The sequence below is a fragment of the Canis lupus genome, chromosome 11 (assembly GCF_003254725.2).
Source record: "Canis lupus dingo isolate Sandy chromosome 11, ASM325472v2, whole genome shotgun sequence".
Lineage (NCBI taxonomy): Eukaryota > Metazoa > Chordata > Mammalia > Carnivora > Canidae > Canis > Canis lupus.
In genome coordinates, this window is record NC_064253.1 from 73,265,984 (window position 1) to 73,290,342 (window position 24,359).

A 24,359-nucleotide genomic window follows, 5' to 3' on the forward strand; every position below is an offset into this window, starting at 1 on the left:
CTTTCTCCACATCCTTGCCAATACGTTATTTCTTGTGTTGTTGATTTTAGCCATTCTGACAGGTAAGAGGTGATAACTTATTGTAGTTTTGATGTGTACTTCCCTAATGATGAGTGATGTTGAGCATCTTTTCATGTGTCTGGTGGCCATCTGTATGTCTTCCTTGGAAAAAGGTCTATTCCTGCCTTCTGCCCATTCTTTAATTGGATTTGTCTTTTGGGTGTTGAGTTTTATACATTCTTTATATATTTTGGATACTAACCTGAAAGGGTAATCATTAATACTTGGTCTGTGTACACGCCGTGTTCCAAAAATTAACTTAACTTGTAGTACCTAGAGTTTAGGATTCATTTTCTCACAGAAATGACAGCATAAATGGTGCCTTGGTTTCCAGATGAGTAAACAAAAACCTGTTTAATTCAAAATATTGATATTAACAGTGCTAAGGACCAAGTCTTTATACACAAGTCCTAAGCTTTTGATTTCTAAACCTTGTAGGGAATGAAGTAGTCAGGGGGCAATGCTAAAATTACTGAGTCCCAACTGTGAGATTATAGAGTGCACGGCACAAGGTTTATATATGCATGAGTTATGTTCATTCTTACCATAATTCTATGACACCCGTAAGTATCAACTGTGCCACTATCTAGCTGTTTGTTGAACAAATTAAGTTCCCACATCTGAAAGATAAGAATCTCTTATCAAATGATTGTGAAAACTAGTTAAAACTATATATTTAAGTGCCAAATATTAGTAGCTCTCTATATGGTCAAATTGGGGATAGTCAACATCTCCAAGCAATGGAGCTTCCATGACATGAGCTGACTCCATTTTCAAGGTCACACACCTAGAGGGAGATCAGAATTAGAACCCAGGTTTTCTGCCAACTAATACCTGTTCTTTTTCTCTCTCTCTCCTCTATGTTATAGATTAACTCTGTGTACTTAATGAAAGACAGAAGAAAAGTCTGTTTTGTTTAACCCCAATTTTCTATTATGACCTTGCTAAAAAAGCCTCTTTAGCTTAAAAAATCCTCACATAAACAAAGAACAGAGACTGGAATGCCTCAGATAAGCCTACTTGTTATTACTTCTGGTTTTCTTCTGCATATAAGCTGACCTTAGATTTTTCGGGGCAACATACTGTTCACTAGATCAGTGGTTCGGATTGCTAGGCCTTATCTCAGAATTTCTGATTCAGTTGGTCTGGGATTGGGCACAAGAATTTGCATTTCTAACCAATTCTTAGGTTATGCTGATATTGGTCTGGGGGTGGGTCTTGAAGAATCACTGTACTAGATGAACTGTAAAAAATGTCACTATACTGACTTCACTCTACTTTTCATGTTCCTAGACCTGACTGGTAAAGTTACTTCATACCCAACTCTGAGCTTAGTGTTTACCCCTTAATTTGGTATCAATTCTGACCTAAGAAGAGGGCACTCAAAGCAATCACCCTTAGTGAACTGTCATTAAGTTTCATTCGCTACTAGTTGTTGTTGTTGTTGTTGTTGTTGTTTTTTTTTAACCTTAGTCCCCCGTATTCTCAATGGCTGGATTACAACTATTGTCCCTAATTTCTTGATGCCTCCCTCCTGGTCCTAGTGGTCCTGCATCCCCAATTTCCACCCCAATGAGTAGGTTCATAACACTTGCTTTCAGATCTCCCATATGTCAAATATCTGCCATTTAAGCCCCAGAAAGTCAAGTAGACTCAACTTTGATATTTATAATGTCCTAATTCCTGCCTTTCAAATGATTCTCTATGGATGCTCTCAATACTTCATGCTGCCTTTTTCTATACAATACTTAACTTCTTTGTACCCCAGATCTGACTTCTAGATCTATGTCTCCATGGGCCACTCCTTATGTCGATGAATCATGCTCACCCATACCCAGACCTATACTTGCACTGAGACTCACACTGCCATATCTTATCTTGCCCATTCTATTTTAGGGTACAGTGGGGAGAGCCTTGGAGTCAGAGAGACCCGGGCTCAAATATAAGCTCTGCCACTTATTAATTACACCATATTGCTAAGTAACTCAGCTTCTAAGAGCAAGATAGCCAAGTTGCTCTGAGAAGTCAGAGGTTATATGTGTAAAACATCAAGAATAGAGGTTTAGGGCAGCCTGGGTGGCTCAGCAGTTTAGCACTGCCTTCAGTCCAGGGCGTGATCCTGGAGACCCAGGATCGAGTCCCATGTCGGGCTCCCTGCATGGAGCCTGCTTCTCCCTCTGCCTGGGTCTCTGCCTCTCTGTGTGTGTGTGTCTCATGAGTAAATAAATAAAATCTTAAAAAAAAAAAAACACATGGACTATATCATACCACAGAATTCATTTAATATGTAAAAACCCATAATAATGGAATTGACAATTTTTTAATTAACCCTATATACTTCGAATATCAAAATAATCATGGCTAAAGCTCTTATAGCCTTTTTATAGGAAATCTAGAGAAACTTCAAGATATCTCTCTGGGATTGCAAATTTAGATATTTTGAGTGGAAGTCAAATCCAAGGAGAAAAAAAGATGAATAGTCCCATATTTCCTCTACCCTCTAGAAACATATTTCTAGCTATAAAAAAAAAAAAAACCCTCTGAGATGGAACAAGTCATGCTGATTTAATTTTCTTTCAGGGGACACAGGGGAAGACAAAGCCTTCTCTGTGGGAACAAGCATCCTTCTATTTCAGCCTAAGTCTTCTAGCATAAGGTTTAGAAGCTCTTCTTTTAAAACTTTAGAGAAAAAATATATTTAAAACATTAAAACGGGCTATGAATTTGATTATATATTCTAACCTCAATGTCATACATCTAAAGTGGCAGATCTTCATGCAAGCAAAGTTAATTTCCTTACTCTGATTCCTCTTCTGGACCTAAGGTTAAGAATTATCACTACGACCAACTAACTATGCCTTTATCACAAGACAATTATACTATCCGATTCCTTTGACTGCTCTAAATAACAATTCTATTAACTTTTTACTTGTATATAATATTAGATTATTTTTTTAAAAAGTGTAAAGATGGTACAGAGGGTTCTTGTTATACTATTTACCCAACTTCCCCTAAGGTTAATTTCTTATATAACCATGGTATATTCATCAAAACTGAAAATTAATGTTGCTATAATACTGTTAACTGTACTCTAACATTATCAGTTTCCCTAATTTTTATATTAATGTCCCTTTTCTGTGCCAGGAACCAATGTGAGCTATCACCTTATATTTGTTTACTGGTCATGTCTCTTCAGCCTCCTCCAATCTGACAGTTTCTTGGTTTTTCCTTGTCTTTTATAACCTTGAAGCTTTTGAAGAGTACTGGTTATTTTCTAAAATGTTCTTCAATTTGGGTTTGCCTGATGTCTTGTCATAATTTGACTGAGATTATGAATTTTAGTGAAGACTATCACAGAGGTAACACGCCTTTCTCATTCACTGCATCATATTAGGGGGTACATGACTTCTTGCTGATGGATGTTATCTTGGGCACTCAAATGACAAGCTTCCGTGCTAGGAATCTATACGGTAGCTAAACTTAGGATGGTTATCAGGCTTATTTATAAAACAAGCAGAGGTTCAGCCACTCAATAAACTCTCAAATAATAAAAGAAAGGAAGTATAGTCAGAGGGGTATTGGTTTGAGCCTATTTCTGCCACTACTAGTTGTCTATTTTGGAGCAAATTACTCAAGTCTGTTTCTTCTTCTGTAAAATGAGACTCCTAGCACTTCAGTCAGTTGTTATTTTATCCTTACAAGTTAGCACATATAAAGCACTTAGCCGGGCACAGAGCAAACATTCAATAAATGTTAACGCTGTTCATTCCGGGGTTCATGGTGGTAGTAATAATGTTACTATTATTTGCCAACCTGTGAGGTATTTTCATCTGAGAAAGAAGTCAATTTTTAGAACAGAAAAACACGATGTGTTTACAAGATTTTTACACTTCTTATGTGTAGTGAAATCTCCTATCCAAGAGATGCTTAACTGGAGATTAAATTGTGGTTTCTTTCTTCTTCAGCAAGAGAAGTTTCCAATTGCTTTGCCCTTTGGACAGGGGCAGAAAATAATCTTGAAGCAGATTCTCCCGGCTGGGCGAAGAATCTCTTGTTTAGGCTTCTCTTAGTTGTGTTAAGTACGGAGTGAATAGGCCCCACTGTCCTAAGAGAAAGGCTTAGCAAGAACTTTTTTAAAGATTTGTATTTATTTATTTATTTGAGAGAGAGGGCATGAGCAAGGGGAGCAGCAGAGGAGAGGGGAAGTAGGCTCCCCACTGAGCAGGGAGCCCAATGCAGGACAAGAGATCATGCCCTGAGCCAAAGGCAGATGCTTAAGCAGACTGAGCCACTCAGGCATCCCTAGCAACAACTTTTTTTTTATCGGGGAAAGAGGGGGATTTGGGGTTAAGTGAAACATTCTACAAAATGTCCTCAACTGGAACTCTTGGAGCCGGCCTGCACACTAGGACACAGCTGCATGTATAAACTGAAGGAGCTGATTGTTAAGACCTAGAACTCTGGAACCCTAATTAAGAGCATCCTTGAAAGAACTTGGCACTGAGGAGTGGGTTCATCCTCCCTCAAAGAATCACTGCTGCCTCTTCAAGGATCTGGACCAGTGAAAGCATCACTATGGTAGTGAGCAAGCCTCATCAGTCAGGCTGTTCAACCTGGCCATGCCCTACAGGAGTGAGAGACAGTAACGGCAGTGAACTGTTCAGAATCATGTTCCCTTGACACTCAGCATCAGAGGACTAACTCCTAGTGTCACTGGAAAATGAGTAATTAATTGTTGGAGAATGGGTTGCCTCAAAGGGAAACAGGTTGCTATTGAGGCATGAGTGCTAGGGTAAGTAACTGGAAAAATAAAAGAGGTTTATGCCTATATCTGAACCTTGTTTGTGGAAAAGTCTGTCATTTATATAACCATTCAACTTCCCCCATATCTATTATATTCGCTACCCCCACAGGCCTCTCTACAAAGATTAATAGTTTTTTAAAGTCTCAAAAGGTAAAGGGCCCTTGGATTTATTTTTGGCAACACAGAAAGAACATGCATGTGGGGACCCTGCTTGACACTCAGCAGCAAGGCTCAGCGGGGAATCTAAATTCCATGCAATGCAGCGGGTGGCAGCAACCACTGAAGCATGTAGGGAAGCAGATTCGGTCTCTGCGGCCTGCAACAAAGGCAGAAGGGGAACACAGGCATTGAGTGTGGGCCTGAGAAGAAACCCTGGGACTGAGCGAGTCCTTAAATTCAACAGAGAAATACAAACCACGTTTAGATCTGTGTAGTTGTGCAAAAGTCAGAGCTTGGTAGAGAATTATGCACAGAAACCCTGCTATCACGGGGCATATCACCATTTTCACTATCGTCCACTCTCATTATTCTCTCTGTTGTCCCAAATTATTACCCTAAATTTGGCCCTCACCGGTTATCATTCTGCCTCTAATCCCCCCCCTACTTATATCCATCCATTCTACTACTGCTAGGACGCAGTGCCGATATTATTTCTGCTTAAAGACTGCTTCATGAATAAAAGCCAAATCATTTGTCTGGCCCTGGAGGCCCTCTGTGACCTGACCCCAACAGGACTTGCCAGATTTATCTCTTCTGCCCCCACCTCCCTTCCACCTTACATCCTGTGTAAGCACATCTCTGGGACATTAATCTTGCTCTTTCCTGTTCTATAACATCCTTTCCCACCTTGTTCACTTCTGTAAGCCTAATCCTTTCCTATCTTCGAAACTGAGGTCAAAACCTATTTCTTCAATGAAATCATTTCAATGAGATCTCCCAGATTCTTCATCCCCTTAACATTTTATCTTTATAGTTTATGATGTCAGCGAATTTGTACTTCACATTATAAATATTTATATACATTTTTTTTAGTGTCCTTACCAGACCAGATGCTCCTTTGGGATAAGACCCATTGTCTTATTAATCTTCTATTCCCCACAAGGTCTATTCAAATATCCTGCACATACTTTGTTAACTAAATAAATACCTTGATACCAAATACCACAATTTATATGAACATGATTTTTTTTTTTTTTTTTTTTTTTTTAATTTTTTTTTTTTTTTTTTATTTATTTATGATAGTCACAGAGAGAGAGAGAGGCAGAGACACAGGCAGAGGGAGAAGCAGGCTCCATGCACCGGGAGCCTGATGTGGGATTCGATCCCGGGTCTCCAGGATCGCGCCCTGGGCCAAAGGCAGGCGCCAAACCGCTGCGCCACCCAGGGATCCCTATATGAACATGATTATTTGTATTATTGGCATATATACAACTACATATTTGGAGGAGTCTCTCAGCAGAAGCAAAATAAATGACCTTTTAATATCATCATTAACAAAAATTTAACTTTAAAATATTTCTTTAAAAACCCCAAACTGGCATAAAAGTGGCTTAATAAAATAAACAAGTAGAAGAACCTGCAACATGGCTTAGGGAAAGGACCATGTTTGATCAACAGCAACTATATCAATTCACTGTGACATGTTAATGTTCTCAAAGGTCACCAATAACTAGAAGAAAGATGTGGGGTTTTTTTTTTTTCATTCATTTGACTACAGCTGTTATCTAGTTAATAATTAGAAGACCAGGAGGACAGAGCATGTCCTGTATTGAATGGAGGATTTAAGATTGAAGTGTACTGAAAAACACAGAGCCGTCTAAACATACATTATTTATACTTAATGCACTTGGTGCCTTTTTCTGAATAAGTCCTTGTCTGGCCATTTATTAATGTTCAAATTATAGTCTAATTTATTTTACATGAACTTAACATGATACTTGGTGTAATGTGCTTAAAGTATCTTCTAACACAAACCATCGGTACTGTACGAACATTTATTGAAACAAAGTAATCACACTAGGATAAAGGCTGAGATCAATTACTTGCTTTTGACTAAGATGGCTACCTTTTAAAATTCTACCTTCACAGAAAAACTATAGAAGTAAATAAAAATAATAATTTAAACTAGAGACTGGTACAAATGCAAGAATGATAACTGGGGCATAGAATAAAATTATTTTTAAATAAAGCCAAAGCTATAAGGCTTTGTTTTACTTTCCTAAGAAATAGCATAAGAATATGCTAGAAGATTTCTTGAGTTTGGCACACAATGTGTATGCAACCATCAGACATTTCTATTTGAATATTTCCCAATCACTTCAAAATGAACATGTTTGAAACCTAACATCATCATCTCCCTCCAACTTGCTTATTTACCTGTATTCTTTTACTAGTTAATGGACTATCTCTTTACTCCTGTGCCCAAGACAGAAAGAAACACAGGAGTCATCTCTGTCTCTCCCCCTTACTTCATACATACAAACAACCACTTAGCCCCGTACATTTTATTCTACAAAAACCTCTTATATCGGTTCCCTCTTCTCTTGCACCATTGCCAATGCCCATGCCAGTGTCTCAGGTCAGGCCTTTAACGTGTCTTGAATGGATTGTTGCAATAAGCCTTCTCACCACTGATCTTCCCTGAGCACACTCTCTCCATCTACCAGACTTCTGACAGAGTGATTTTTCTTAAAAGCAAATCCAATATCACTCCTTATTCTGTATTCTCCAATGGATAAAATTTGCATCCCTTCAATGGACAAAATTAGGCCCTTTATAGTCGGGCTCTGTTTATTCTTCATTCATTCATTCTATTCATTCATCAAGGATTTACTGACTCTATTTTGTGCCAGGCACTGTTTTAGGTGTTAGAGATACAACAGTAAACAGAAAAAAGTCTCATCTCTTATCATTGCCCACTCTCCTTCAACCCTTCCTCTCCATCACTAACAGGCATTCTTGCCTTTGAGAAATAATGAGGCACTTGCATTCTACTGAAGATGGCTTGTTCTTTCCTATGAATTTCTACTCATCTTTCGGGTCTCAATTTAGATGCAACTTTGGCTCTTAAGACTTCCCTGAATCTCCTGTGCACTTTGTGAATACTCATATTTTGTTTACATTTCTAGCCTCCACTGATAATGTCTTCGGACACATAGCTGGCAGATGCAATGCCTTTATTAAATGAGATGAGTGAATAAAAATGACACAGCTTTTCTCAATTGTTAATTATTTCTCGTAATCAAATAACTTTTTCTTGATCTCCCAGAATTATATGCAGAGTAATAAAGAAGAGTTTACACAAGCAGCTGTTACTCCCAATTATGACACAAGTGATGATTTTCTGAGCCCCATGTGAACGTGAGCCTCAGAGGATTGCCATCTTTCTATTTGACATTTATTTCATTATAATTTGACTTCATGAGTAAAATTCTGCCCTCTGTCCTGGGGCATATTCCCATAATTAAAATGCAAAATAATAAATATTTCAACATACACTCACTGTACAGCAGCAACCACAGATTTTACGTAAAAGGACATTACACCACTATAGAACTTGTTTGTTATCTTATAGAGTCTAAAATGATGCACCTTGCATACTAACGTACTATGAATGCATTAAAAAAACTCAAATCGGTATATAATTGCCTAAATATAAAACCAGTCCTGACAATATTTTAAGGGCTGTAGTAAGAGCTTCAGGCTCTCACTAAGCAAGCTGATTTCTGAGATAAAATGTTATCTGATTTCTCCATCCACTTATTAAACATATGTCCAAATATAAATCAGGAAAACATTAAAAATGCATTGCAAAAGCAAAAAATGAAAAGTTAAAACATTATAAACCAACTCTTTCCCAATTAAACAGGTTGGAACACCAATGGTGCTGTGAGGGGGTGGCCATCTGTCAGTACATAAAGGACTCTGTGTTTGCACATAAAGACATTGCTCAACCCACATCTGGCTCCCGTAGCCAAGTTCTACCCTCATTAGGGCAACTCCCACTGAAAATATAGGAGCATAAAGAATAGGGAGATGAATTTTTTAAAAGCCAGATGTTTGTTCCATGACCATTAGATGTCCAAGAGAATCAGGATAGAATTGAGTCCACTTTTCTACTTCTATTTATACCTAAAAAGAGAACAGGGAAGTGGAAACAGAAAAAGAATTTAAAGAGGTGTTAGATCAGATTTCTTACCTCCTTGTATAATCTTAGGAAATGCACTTGAATTTGCATGTTTTTCTTCCTTCCGATAAGGTCTTCTTCTCAGCCCTTCCCAAATCATAACTGAGAAGGCTCATCTCAGTTCCCACCTCCTCTGAAAAGCCTTTTTCCTTATTACTTCAGTTTATTATTTTCCCACTCTAAACTATTCTACTTAGAAATTCAGCATATATCTATTTTTTAAAGAAGTTTTTTTAAAAGACTTTATTTATTCATGAGAGACAGAGAGAGAGAGAGAGAGAGAGAGGCAGGGTCACAGGCAGAGGGAGAAGCAGGTTCCATGCAGGGAGCCCGGTGTGGGACTTGATTCCAGGACCTCGGGGTCATGCCCGGAGCCGAAGGCAGATGCCCAACCACTGAGCCACCAGGCATCCCTAAGCATATATTTAAAAACTGTTTTTGGAAAAAAAAAAAAAAACTGTTTTGTATTGGCTTCTAATAGTTTTATGCCCTTTAGTCCAGTGTAGATTATAGGTTTCTAGATAAGAGCAAAAGCAATATTGTTTTACTCCAAAATTTTTGCTCCTCTTTGTGAGTCACCAATTCTATAATCTAATATATCCCAAACTCTAGATCCAAGTTGCAAATGTTTCAATCCCAATGCTTTTACTTACTGGTCATTACATCGTAAGTTAGGCAATTTGCCTAACTTCCAATTTTTTTCTTGTGCAAATGAGAATTATTATAATAGTGCCTACCTGATATGGCTGATGTAGGGATTAAATCAAGTACTACATGCAAAGAAAGGGCTTAGGATAGTGCCCAGTGTGTATTTGATTAACTTTAACTATCATTATTATTATTAAAAAATATACATCATTGGGGCATCTGGGTGGCTCAGTTGGTTAAGCAATCAACTCTGATTTCAGCTCAAGTCACGATTTCAGGTTGTAAGATCGAGCCCTCATTTGGGCTCCAAGCTTGACATGGAGCCTATTTAAGATTCTTTCTCTTCCTCTCCCTCTGTCCTTCCCCACTCATGCTCTCTCTCTTAAAAAAAAAAAAAATCTCTCTATATATATAGATATATATATGTATAGATATATATATATGTAGATTGTCCAATTTTAAGAGGTTTAATATGTGAAAATGGAAGAAAATAAACTTTTTTTCCTGTTAAAACGAACAATTTCTTCTTTAGCCTACCAACAAAAACAAACACCCAATCCCTCCTCATGCACAAGACAGGTGGACTTGATCCTCCTCTCTGGTGAGTCACCAATTCTAGTCTTCACATTAAAAAAAAAAAAAAAAAAAGATTCAACCTCTAGGGAGTTTTGAGGTGAATCTATGTGCCAGGCACAATGTAAGTGGACACATAGACACAAAGTAAGTCTCACAAAAATCCTTCATGTCGCATATATTATTTTACAGATGAAAACACTGAGGCTCAGAGAAGTCAGATATCTTTTTTTTTTTTTTTTTGAGGTCAGATATCTCAATGAAGGTCATGTAGTTAGTGAATGCCTAAACCAAGAATAGAATCAAAGTCACTAATTTCAGATTTTACTTCCTTTCTACTGCACATACACTACTTGCCTACAATTTCCTTTTTTCTTAACTCATATATAATTTATAGCAGAGCAGAACACAGAGGTGTTTCCTCATATTTTACCCACATGTTCTTGCCAAAGTACATAGTCCTGCAACTTCCCATTTCTGTTCTTCTGGGCTTATGTCAATTTAACTTCCTTTCTGGTAGCAAGAAATGCAATGTTTACAGCTAGGTTTAGAGCTCCTGAGCTTTCCTTCTAAAGACTTCCTTTGAGTACAGGTTTTTAAAGGACTTCAATGATGTGCTGTTTGTTCTGAAAAATTGCCTGACATTCTGAAAAACATTGTTAAAATTTTTTAAATTAAAATATTACTCTGCAGTAACTTTTAGGAAAGGATAATGGACTTACCTCAAAAAATTAACATACCTATCTTTAAGGCCATAGGCAATCAAGAAATAGGGCAAGTAAAACAAATAAAGCTTCGTGGAAGCAAGGAGGAATGCTAATTGGAAGAGAGGTAGAAAAATGGAAAGGCCAAACATTGTTGAGATCATCTAGAGACACCTCAATCAACCAGGATTTTGACAGATGTGGTGGCAGAAAGACAACAGTGAGCCATGTGCGAGACATTAGGGGTAGTACCCCGTAGGGGGACAGCAACACAGAGGGTGAACAGCATGCTCTGTTGCTATGAGCTTCGGAGGCAACGTGTTTAGAAAGGGAGAAAGGAGAGCACTCTGGAAGTGGCAATGAGGAGCAAGGAAGGTCATCTATTCCGACTCCAGGTCCAGAAATAAGAGGAGTGAGAGAGAGGAAACAGGCATGACTTTTAAGGGCTGCAGGGAAGCAAGGTCCTTTCAGATGTCAGTTGGAAGATGATGGTAAAGATGTGAGAAATCAACATACTTTGACTGTATGCAGGTATTCTAAAATTACGTTACTCATCCAAAAAAAAAAAAAAAAAGACCTACTAAGGACAATAGAACCAACCCATCAGGTACACAGAAAAAACAGTCCATACAGATTAAGTAATAATAACACAGGTATCTTCCACCTCCTGCTTAACATCAATCATCCATTACTGAAAATCATATATTCTTACAAGAAATGCCAAAAAACACCTACTTTCCAATATTTCAAGTGAAAATTATTATAAATTGTAATTGTAAATTTTAATTCATTACATATCAACCCAAAACTACTAACCAACTTCTTAAAATGTAACTAAAACACAGTAAAGCACCTATAAATAAGTAGCAAACTCCCCTGTAAGGATGCAAAATGCTTACAAAATCACTTCCTGATCAACAGCAATTCCCAAGCTTGTTACCAGTTGCCTAATACGCAGTAACATGCTGCACATCCTCTTTGTTGACATGTGGTACACTTTACAAATTGTTTACTTGTGATTGTGACATTACACTCATTACAATTGGAATTTAACACAAGACTTCCCACATGTTACTTTAAAATGCTGTATATGGTATTACTGAGTTTCCGGAATATAAATACAAATTTTTCTTATATAACCATTGGCCAAAACACATTGAACTGAGAGATAAGAACATCCTAAGGTATTTGGGTTAAATACTAAGAGGCTTTCTACTAAGAAAAACAATTGTGTAATTGTGAAGTCATTCTGCTTCACAGAGTTAAGCACTGGCTTATTACATTTGTTCAACTGGGTTGATGGTAGCTTTAGTGTGTAAAGTTACGCAGGTTTACTATTCCCTCGAAACATCAAAATTCTCATGTTCAAAGTAGGAAAATAACAGGGCTCTCCTCAAGGGAGTTTTTTTAAGACTTACATGAGATAATGCATATAAAGCAGTTAACACAGTGACCTAGCATATAGTACATGCTCAAAAAATGGTTTCTAGAATTATTTTTATTGTTTATCTAGAAAGTATAGATTGTAAAAATTTACACATGCATTTTCTTGTTTGATCATTAAGACAAAACAACTCTATACAGGAGAGAAACAGGATATGGATTATTACTGCCACTTCACAAATTAAAAGACAAGCGCTTAAAAAAAAGTAAAGTGACTTTCCCAAAGCTACATGGTTGCCCTGCAAGATCTACCAGGACTGGAACCCCAAACCAGGAGCTGGCAAACTTTTTCTTAAAGAGCCAGACAGTATTTTAGGTTTGCAGGCCATAGGGTCTCTGTTGCAACTAATCAACTCTGTTACTATAGCACAAAAGCAGTCATAGGTAATATGTAAATAGATGAGTGCACCTGTGTTCCAAGGATACCTTATTTACAAAAACAGGCAGTGGGTTAGATTTGGTTCAGGGCTGTAGTTTACAGACCCCTGCCCTGGATCTTTGAGTTACTAGTCCAATGCCTTTTCCACTACTCTCTAGTTGCGACCTATTTTCAGAACAGTGTTTAAGCCTGTGTCACTTAACAACGTTAACTGTTGGGGGGGGGGGGGGCGGGAATCAGAAATAATTTATAGGGGTGCCTGGGTGGCTCAGTCGCTTAAGTGTCTGACTCTTGGTTTCAGCTCAGGTCAAGATCTCATGGGTCATGGGATGGAACCCCCCCCTTGAGCTCAGCACTCAGCAGGGAGTCTGCTCAAAGATGTTCTCCCTCTGCTCTTCTCCCCACTCACATGCATGCTCTCCCTCTCTTTCTCTCTTAAATAAATAAATCTTTAAAAAAAAGAAATAATTTATAAAAGATCATTGGAAACACTAAGGTATTACATGAATTTTATAATTAATGTTTTTCCCTTTTCTCCAGCTTTTAAAACTCTCTCTCAGTGCTCCCCTTATTTCTTTCTCCTCTAATAAAGCAGTTTGGCCCAGAAGTAAACACTGTTTTATCTCTCCAAAGTGCTCAAGAAAAAATGTGTTTGCAGAATCTTATTCTAAAGCAGTAGTCATGCCATTAGATATTAGAATGAACAAACTTCTCCAAATCTCATCTTTGAAAATGGTAAGAAAGTCGAGCCTTCTCAGGACGTCTTGTGCAAGCATGTTTTTAGGGGAGCAGGGGAGCAAAGGGAGCAATGATAAGTAACTACTATATTCTCAGCCTCAAATAACAGAATGATTATCAGTTTTCTCATTATAGAAGCTCTACGGCATGATGATAAGGACACTGGGCTTGGAATTCTAATTAGGAATTCTTCCTCGGCCACTAAGTATCCCTGTGATTTAAAAACCCATGTAAAAAGAGTTGGAAAGATTACAACACATAGCTATTTTGAAATACCAACCATCATAAGCATTATTGTTGCATCTGAAATCATAAACTTATTAATCAAGTTCATATCCATATTTTTAATAGAGGTACAATATCATACAATACTGTGTATCATGAGTACAGTATGATTTATAAAGCATCCAAGGTAACTACTGCTGAGCATGAAGAAATTTTTCTGCCAAGGAGCTAAAAGTTCTTTAAAAATAGGGAACCCTGGGTGGCACAGCAGTTTGGCGCCTGCCTTTGGCCCAGGGCGCGATCCTGGAGACCCGGGATCGAGTCCCGCGTCGGGCTCCCGGTGCATGGAGCCTGCTTCTCCCTCTGCCTGTGTCTCTGCCTCTCTCTGTGTGTGACTATCATAAATAAATAAATAATTTTTTTAAATTAAAAAAAAAATAATCCCTCATTTAAGCTAATAGTGTTCCTTCGAAATTAAAAGAAACCAGAATGTGTGCTAGGCATTTTACATGCATCTATTCATTTCACCTTCACAACAACCTAGAGGAGAAACTGAGACTCAGGGAAATGAAGTAACTTGCTGAAAGCACAAATTTCCTAAGTGGCAACAGATCTTGGATCTATATCCAGGCTAGCCTGATTGTAAAGCTTGTGTTCATTACATAACACTGTCTCTTCAGCTTTTTGATTTGGGGTCCATAAAGAGCTAGCTGCCTCATACGAGGTTAAAGAATAATTACTTTCAATGTAGTAGAAGGGAAATCCTCAGATGGTGGGACACTGTTTGGCTATATTAAATCGCCTCCAAATAACATACTAATTTAAAGATAATTTCCAGACAATTCCTATTTAATCAAACCAGTCTTTTCCCCACTAGTTAGAGAAATTAGGATATTACTGACTTTAAGCCTGAGATATGCAAAGAAACAGTTCCGGCATTTGGATAAGAGAAAAAATAAAGCAAATGGTAAGTTTCCCGAAACTCCAATGGCATGTGAATAAACATAACAAGAACATTTCCACTGGAAATGCCAGAAGTTATCACTTCCAGAAAGGAGACTGCTTTCTCAATAATTTTTTTCCATGAAATTAGAGAAATTATCACAAAACAAAAATGGTGACCCAGGAGCTTTTATAGAACCAAATTAGTAAATTAGAGGCTTTTTCATTTTGACATTAAATATAATATACAAAAGGAGAAAAATAAAAGTATATGAAATATTTTATAAATCTATGCCCCTTTTCCCATTTATTTATTTAAACCACTCTGGTCCTTGAGAACAAGAGTCTTTTTTTTTTTCCTTGATAAAATAACATCCGCTCCGCCCTCTGATGCTTACCTGCTGCAGATCGTGCTGAGGGCTCCGTATGGATTACAGTCACATGGTAGACAGAGCCCAGAAGTGAGATTCAGGTAAAAGCCCTCCCTGCAGCTGTCACAGCGAAGCCCTTGATAATGCGGCTGACACTCACATTGCCCTGTGGTCTGGTTGCAGCGATTCACATCCAGGCTTCCCACCACAGAGCAGTTACATGCATATTCTAGGAAGGCGAGAAGGAAAGAGACATTATTAACCAAGATTTAATGTTTTCTTAATAAAATGAACCCTATTGTATTTTTCCTAATAAGTGTTGATGACAATTTTGTAAGGATGGATAAAATTAATTCTGGTTCAAATTCACTTTCCGTCCCGTTTATTTTATTTAAGATGGGAAATGTATAAAGTAGGTAAAACTATACATCATTCATAAATATAAAGCTAACATTCTCAATGCCCTTGCCAGTACTCTTTATATTCTCGCCCTACCCTACACTTCAATATTCAGTTTTTCAGGACTGGAAACCTCTAAAGGCAGGGCCTGTGCTTACCTGCATGGCAGGGAGAGCAGAGGTTGGCAATGGCAACGTGTTAAATAATAAATAGTCCCACTGTAGAGCAGCAAAAGCCTAAGGCTCCAATGGTTTACTGTGGTAACTCACACTAGTCAGAAAAAATTGTGCTACAGCTGGAATCAGAAGCTAATATGCTCTTCCCAGGAAGGAATTCATGGAGACTTGAATCTTTAAGGTAAGGAAAGAATGAACAATAAATCCTAGATGAGAAAGTTTACACAGTCATCCTGATCGGTGGGCTAAAACCAATCACAGTTTGAATCTATCCCCTAGGTTACAAGATCTAGAAAATAAACTTTCCTTTAGCTACATTTCAAAGAGTTCTTTGGATGAAAATACTTTAAAGTCCTTGGCTTTAGCCTTTAAGTGTAGATATATTTAAAGGTCAACTCAAATTTGGTTTTTGCTATTGTTTACATTCATTTTACCAAGAAGGCATTTTCAACATGGTTGGACATAGTATCAACACAGGATTTTGTGAGCATGTCAAAAATGAGCAAAGTCAACTGCAGATAAAATAAAATCTTGTACACAGTTTAGGAATAGCCCTAATTCCAAAACAGCTACAAACCTAGGTTTAATAAGCTCCCCCTCCCAAAAAAAAAGAATCAATGGTACAAATTACACTTCTGAGTAGGTAAGGAACTATATGAAACGGCGTTACATGGATTACTATTTAGCTTGGAAAAAATTATCTTTAATGTCATTTTTGATGATTTTTTAAAAGTTACTGAATAACTGCAAATCCAGTGTCTTAAGAGAAAGTTATAAAGGCTTCTGCTCCTCTAGTCTGGAAAAGGAAATGAAAATCTAATGTCATCACAAGCAGCTTATCCACACCAGTCAAAGTAAAGGATTCCACAGAGAATTCCCACGTGGCCGCACCCATACCAACGCCGTACCTCCCACTCTTCATCAGTTCCTAAACTTTGGGGTCGGCTTCTCTCCTTGCTCTCTCCATCTCTTCTAATACGTAAGACAGATGAATGAATATACATATGCTGGTGAGTGATTTGCTTTATGCCTAATCCAAGAGTGGGTGGTGAATTAGTTAAAAATCCCAGAGAAGAATTTAAGATTTCTTCAGCCCCAAACTTAGGAAAGGTATCAGTTTCCCCTCCCAGGCAACTGTCTTGTTTTACTAGGCTATGTAACCGTGACATTTCTTTCAGAGTTACTTGTTTTCACTTTATTTCTAGTGTCTGGTGTGTATCTGTGTGTGTATGTGTAGTTTTTGTAAATAAGGAAGCCACGTTTAGTGGCCTGCAAACCTGCCAATGACAACTTCATGGTAAGACCTTCACTCCACCAAAAATGACCAGAACACTTAAAATAACATTTTCCTTCCAAATCTGGAAGAATTTCAACATACATCCAATTCCTCCTGCCGGACCAGTTTCATCACAAGTTAAACTAACCGACTATGCTAGTGTGGGCAGACCCAGCTCAAAAAAGTGAATAGGTTAAGAAAAAAGTCTAAGGCCGAGAATTTTATTCTATTACTTCCTTGCTAATGTACTTCTATCTGAAACCTGAATCAGTGTTCCCAATCAATGAGATGGGTATTTTTTTTTTTTTAAAGAAAATAATCAGGGGATCCCTGGGTGGCTCAGTGGTTTAGTGCCTGCCTTCAGCCCAGGGCGTGATCCCAGAGTCCCGGGATCGAGTCCCACGTCGGGCTCCCTGCATGGAGCCTGCTTCTCCCTCTGCCTGTGTCTCTGCCAGTCTCTCTCTCATGAATAAACAAATAAAATCTTTTTTAAAAAAGAAAATAATCTAAAAATTTTGAGGAAAAACCTTTTTTTTTTTTTCCAGTAAAGTTCTAATGGGGAAACTTCAGTACTAATCAAGTTCACTAGCTATTTATTACTGTTATGGAGCCAAGCTAATCTTTTCAATATCCTCTGAACATATTTTTAGTCTAATCTTTGGACCTTTGCTCATTGTGTCTTCCTTGAAATGCTCTCCACTCTCCACATATTCAAACCTATTCCCTATTTCAGGGAGCAGCTGAAACTTACTCCTCCACAAACTCTTATTACCCCTGGTGTGAATCTAAAAAGAACATCTCCTACCTATAACTCTTATATGCCAATAATTTGAAGAGGCAGTAAAGTGAAGCAGTTATGAGTACAGACTACAGAGGCAGACAACTATAGGTTTAAATCTAGCTCTCTCATTTACGAACTTTATGGACTTAGACAAGTTAACTAACCTTGTGCCTTCCTTTTCTTGCCTATAAACAGGGCATAATACAGTACCTATTATACTCAGCCCCAACACCTGAGCTAGAGGTAGGTCAGAGTGCTGCAATATGTAATACAATAGCTGGAAGGAGATGCTAGATAAAATAACAGAAACACAAGTCAGATGTCAGATTCATAGGACACAGCTTTGTTGTACCCTGTGGACAAGAAAGCCTACGATTGGGCTTATTACTATGGCAGTTTTTGACAATATTTAGGAAATAAAATTAGTGTCCCAACATTCAAAAATCCAAGTTGTAGTTATCTAGGAAGAAAATGAGAGGTATCCTATGTATCCTGGGCTCCACATATTACCGCTATAGGTACCTACGAATACAATGATGAACACAAAAGGGTTGAGTATGTGGTTTTAGAGAGGACAAAAAAGAGCATTTATTTGATTATATGCCCCTTGTATGAATCGTCCTAACAGTAGTGGAATACCTGGCAAAAAATTCAGCAAGAGAGACGGCCCCAGAAAGGGGGTTGATTTATGAAGACAAAATGCACTACTAACACATTAACATTCTTCCTCAAATTAACCAAAGGAAAAGAAGTTAAAGCAAAGCATACCAAATGCCAGGGAACACGTGCATTTCTTCTGTTTGGAGCTCAGAATCTGAGGCCCTATCCCAGGGATTGACCTCAAATGAAATGATCCAAGTTAAATGAATAGTATGAGAAACAGTAATAAACGTAAAGCACCACGAATCTGCAATACATTGTGTCAGGATAACTTGTTAGCTTGTAAATAGAGTAAAAGCTCAGAGTCTTCACGGTTCTTGACATTCATATAGAGCCAGACAGGAGTTAATGCAGAAACAATGCAGTTTACTAGGAGGTGGGCAATATGAGAAAGAAGAAAGGAATTTCGATTGACAGAAGCAGTGGGAAGGACCCATAGCCAAGAACAAGAGACGAAGGGCGGACTTCTTAATGAGGTAGACTCTTAGACAACAAAGCAGCACAAAGGAGTCAGTGACATGACAGATGGTAAGTCACCAGGATGGATGTTGATGGGAATGGAACAGTACGAAGAGGACACAAAAACTAATCACGGACAAGTCTGGATGAAATGCCAGAAATCTCCTTTGGTTGCCTAAGAGTACATATGAAGTAAATTCTCCGTCATTGGAGCTGTGGGTTTTTTCTCAATGTCCTGTGACTCTTGGGAAAGCTCTATAGAGAAATAATTAGAGAAAAGTATCATAAATGTTAGCAGAGAGATGGCAGTCTTTGGCAATATTTTTTCTTTTTTGTTTGGCTTCTGAAGAGCAATGAAATACTTTGAACAGCACTGAGTTGATGCCTAAAGAAGAAAAAGAAACTAAAATCTGGTGCCAAACTGTTTGAAAATAGAAATATAGAGGCCCGGAGGAGAGACAGTAACTCGGGATTTTTCTCTGAGAACTTGAACTTACGTGATGATTTTGTGGTAAAAGTACCCAAAGCAATCATTGCATTTAAATCAAATATTGAACTTTTTCAAACATTCCTCACCAAGGGGTCAAGAGATGAACATTTTCAGCAATGAAAAACAAATATAGAGTAACTTTGCTTAGAAGTCCCATAGCTCCCTGACTCTCTGTGCACAAACACCTGTACTGGTAAGAGACTGTCTCCTTGCACATACTAAAGTTCAGCTTTGAACCACTTCAGTAAAACATCCATCATATCCTCTAGAGAATTTTCATTGTGTTTTGGTAACTGCAACTACTTTGATGGTAGTTTTTAGAAAAATATTAACTGTGATCTCTGTCTCTCTGCCTCTTTTTGAAGTCCTTTCTGAGTACTGTAATTAACTATGATGTCTGGAAACTCAAGCAATTTGGTACAATAGTGTGTTAGCCTTTTGCAGATAAAAAAAGAACTATAAAAGCAGTAAATGAAAGATGTGAAATAAGAAAATGAAAAAATTATGTCCCCTGTCAATTCATGATGCAAATGTCATAGAACAAAGACTGTTAATTGATAAGAGCATTATTGCTGAACTAAATTGATTACAAAATAAGTATTGCATTTATGTATAGATACTGGAAAAATACTTGTAAATATAACTAACACAGAGCACTCACAGGAATCTGGTTCAGGAATATAGACTGGAATTCGGTTTATAGCCTCTTGCAAAATTGTGAAAATACCTTTGCAAAACTAAATTTCTGACTCCTTTTTGTTCCTTCAACAATGATTTCACTCTTGCTTTCAGTATCTTCAGATTTCAAAAGAATAAAAAAATTAAGAATATTTTTTTAAAACTGCTCTAGGCTATTCCAAAGCTTTTCATTCTTCCCCATATTCAGAAGACATACAAAAATGTACTATAATATTTGTTAACGCATCTTCTGTTCAATGTCAAAGAAGCAAAAAGCTAGGAGACATGTATTTAAAATCTATCAAGGCTTAGTACTCAATCTTATAACCAAAATTTAAAACATTAATAGAATTGAATACAATATGAGTAAATTATATTGGATATAAATTTTAAAATAAACAAAATATTAAAAGAAAAAAGCAATGAGGTTTTGCTAGACCATGTTCCTTTTTTTTTTTTTTTTTTTTTCTTAAACTATATCCTTAGATTTTGCAAGAAGAGAGCTTTGGTGTCCTACAAGCAATTACTCTAGCTGGACTGTGTGACACTAAAGTCACAGGGGACCCACCTAATAACTGAAGTCTTTTGCAAAGCTAGTGTTACAATTAAAATAGCAAGAATTGATGAATACTTCAGTTGGTTACTGCACAAAAATCTGTGGGACATTTTAGGGTTTAAAACACTATTTAGGGATCCCTGGGTGGCGCAGCGGTTTGGCGCCTGCCTTTGGCCCAGGGCGTGATCCTGGAGACCCGGGATCGAATCCCACATCAGGCTCCCAGTGCATGGAGCCTGCTTCTCCCTCTGCCTGTGTCTCTGCCTCTCTCTCTCTCTCTGTGACTATCATAAATAAATAAAAAAAAATTTAAAAAAAAAAAAAAAAAAAAAACACTATCTAACTGGGGATACCTGGGTGGCTCAGTTGGTTAAGCAACCAACTCTTGATTTGGGCTCAAGTTGTGATCTCAGGGTCGTGCAATGGAGCTACAGTGTAGCCTGCTTGAGATTCACTCCCTCCCTCTCCTTCTTTCCCTTCCCCTTGCCCCCCCCTTCCCCAGTTCCTGAACATGGGAGTGTGCTTTCTCTCTTAAAAAAAACAATAAAATAAATAAATGAAATGTTATTTAACTAAAAGAAGTAGAATCTTTTCTTTTTTCCTTTGGCTCCAACTTAAGTTGTAATTGCTTTTGGCTCCAACTTGGTTGTAATTGCTCTTATGTAGAATGAAGGAGAAGAAGAAAAAAATAAAAGTATATAGGATTCCCATCCCTTTGCATACACAACTGTTTCTGTTCCATTGAGATCCATCATTAAAAACTGTACTCTATTTAAACAAACACCAGGGAAGTAACGTATGTGTAACCATTTTGAATGTGTCTGGTCTGTCTTTTCCACAAATCTAAGATAATATCTACAAAAATAATATCTCTCGATTTTCAAATTGAAAAGAAATTTTAAAAATGACTGTCAGAATCAACCGTAGGAATATTTAATTCAAACTTCTGCCTATACATCAAAAGAATACAGCAACAACAACATATAATAATACTGTCTTGACTCCAGGCCTGATTTCCTAAGTATATGGTATACCTATTTCAAAATGTACTTTTTATTAGGCCCATATCCATCTTTGTAGGTTTAGAGTAAAGGAATCTTGGAAAGGGCTTCATTCTAGAGAAAAGGAACTGTCAACACAGAATTTTTATTTTTATAAAAGGTCTTACTCTAGCATAACACTGATACTCAAATTACATTTCACATTTATGTTATGCCAGGGTAGGGTCACAAATCTTTGCAAAACCGGGAAACCCAGTATGAAAGCTGATGAGTTTCTTGCATTAAAGCAGACTTCACAGAAATGTGGAAAGTTTTAAAGCCACTACTTTTATTTTTTTTAAGATTTTATTTATTTGACACAGAGAGAGAAAGCATAAGCAGGGGGAGAAGGCAGAGGGAGAAGGAGAAGCAGACTCCCCGCTGAGCAGGATGTGGGGCTGGATCCCAGGACCCTGAGATCACGACCCGAGCTGAAGGCAGATGCTTAACTGACTGAGCCACCCAGGCTCCCGTAAAGCCACTGCTTTTAAAGAAAAGCGTTAAGCTTTACCTTTTAAAATAAAAATGTATCCATTAAAACTCCCAGTCACAATTCACTGTCCCCAAACATTTCTTCTACTTTACGGTAGATGCATGAAAAAAAAAAAAAAGTGGGTAACAAAGACATGGGTGTCGTAGAAATTTTTCTGCCTCACACTTAAGGGCCATGTTCTTGTTGCTTGTCCCTGGCTCGCTGCCAATTTTCCACAATTCAAAGACAATTCATCTAATTAATGAGACAAAATGACAAGTTCTGGGAAAAACTGTAACAACCAGCTTTCACTACTAATAATAACCAAGATGATAGGACCGGTTACTGAGCATACACCACGTGTATCTCCAACATCGCACTGAAAACGTCACAGGTACACACCCCTCAGTCTTCACCACAGTCCTGTGAGGTAGGTGCCTTGAAGGACAAACGGACATCTCAGAGAATTGCAACAACCATACAACTAACCGGTACAGGAGGACAGATTGCAACTCAAACTGAAGAACTCCAAAATCCATGGTCTTTTCACTATAAGAAACTTCTGACTATAAAAGTAGAAGAAGAAAAAAAAAAAAAAACCAAAACACTAGACAGACCCACGACATCTTTTTTTTTTTTTTTTTTTGAAGATTATATTTATTCATTCATGAGAGACACAGAGAGAGGCAGAGACACAGGCAGAGGGAAAAGCTGGCTCCGTGCAGGGAGCCCGAGGCGGGACTCGATCCCAGGACCCAGGATCACGACCTGAGCCAAAGGGAGATGCTCAACCACTGAGCCCCCCGGGCGCCCCAAGGCCCAGGACATCTTACAACCAGAGTTTGCTGATCATTTACCAGCTCTGTAACCTTCAATAAGTCTCACTGCTCTGAGGTTCAGGGTGTCAATCTATAAAATGTGGATAGTTCTTGTCACCTGTCTATATGAAATATAGATAAAGCTACCATAATATATACATGATCTTTATGCTAAAACTATAAGACAAAAAAAAAATAAAAAATAAAAAAACTATAAGACACTGGAAAAAAAATATTCAAAAAAGACCTGAATAAATAGACACAACATATCAACTAAATCTGCAGATTCAGTGAACCCCAGTCAAAATCCCATCAGGATCTTTTGGTAGGTATTCACAGGCTGACTCTAAGATAAATAAGAAAAAGTAAAGAAACTTGAATGAAGAATAAAGTTGGAAGACTTTCAGTAACTCATTCCAAAACTTAACTTTAAAGCTGCAATGATCAAGACAATGTGTTGCTGTTGAAAGAAAAGATGCAAAGGTCAATGGAACTAAACAGCCCAGGAATTGATCCTCATAAATATTATCAACTAATTTTTGGCAAGGTATAAAAGGAATTCACGGGAAAAGGATATTTTTTTTTTCAATAAATGGTGTTGGAACAGTTGTGTGTCCCCATGCAAAAAACCTGAATTTTGGCCTAACCTCACACCTTGTTAAAAAACCTAATTCAAAATAGTTCATGGCCTCAAATGTAAAATGTAAAGCTACAAATACCTCTAGAGGAAAACATGGGAGAAAATGTGACTGGCCTTGGACTGGGCAAAGGACTTCTAGATACAACACCTAAAGCAAAATCCATAAAAGGAAAATTTATAAAATGGACTTTATTCCAATTTAAAACTTTTGCACTTTACAAAACTACTAAGAGAATGAAAACACAGCCATGAACTAGGAGAATATTTGCAAATCACATTTCTGCCAAAGGACTTGTGTCAAGAATATACAAAGAACTCTCAGCACTTAACAGTAAAAAAAAACTACAATTTTATTTTTTATTTTTTTTAAGATTTATTTATTTATTTATTTATTTATTTATTTATTTATTTATTTATTTATCATAGACAGAGAGAGAGAGAGAGGCAGAGACACAGGAGGAGGGAGAAGCAGGCTCCATGCTGGGAGCCTGATGTGGGGCTCGATCCCGGGACTCCAGGATCGCGCCCTGGGCCAAAGGCAGGCGCTAAACCGCTGAGCCACCCAGGGATCCCCAAAACTACAATTTTAAAACAAGGGAAAGGTCTGGACAGATACTTCACCAAAGAATGTGTATGTATGACAAATAGACACTTGAAAAGATGCTCAACATCTTTTATTAGGAAAATGCAAACTGATGGGCAGCCCCGGTGGCTCGGCAGTTTAGTGCTGCCTTCAGCCCGGGGCCTGATCCTGGAGACCCGGGATCCAGTCCCGCGTCGGGCTCCCTGCATGGAGCCTGCTTCTCCCTCTGCCTGTGTCTCTACCTCTCTGTCTCTCTGT

General features: G+C 37.8%; 1 protein-coding gene across 1 annotated transcript in view; it reads right to left on the bottom strand.

The window, feature by feature from the left end:
* Positions 1–24,359, bottom strand: part of MEGF9 (multiple EGF like domains 9) — a 78,268-nt gene that overhangs the window by 22,696 nt on the left and 31,213 nt on the right. The window contains exon 3 of the mRNA XM_049115951.1: positions 15,101–15,302. Within this exon, the coding sequence (XP_048971908.1) occupies positions 15,101–15,302 (202 nt within the window). The remainder of the gene's footprint in view (positions 1–15,100; positions 15,303–24,359) is intronic.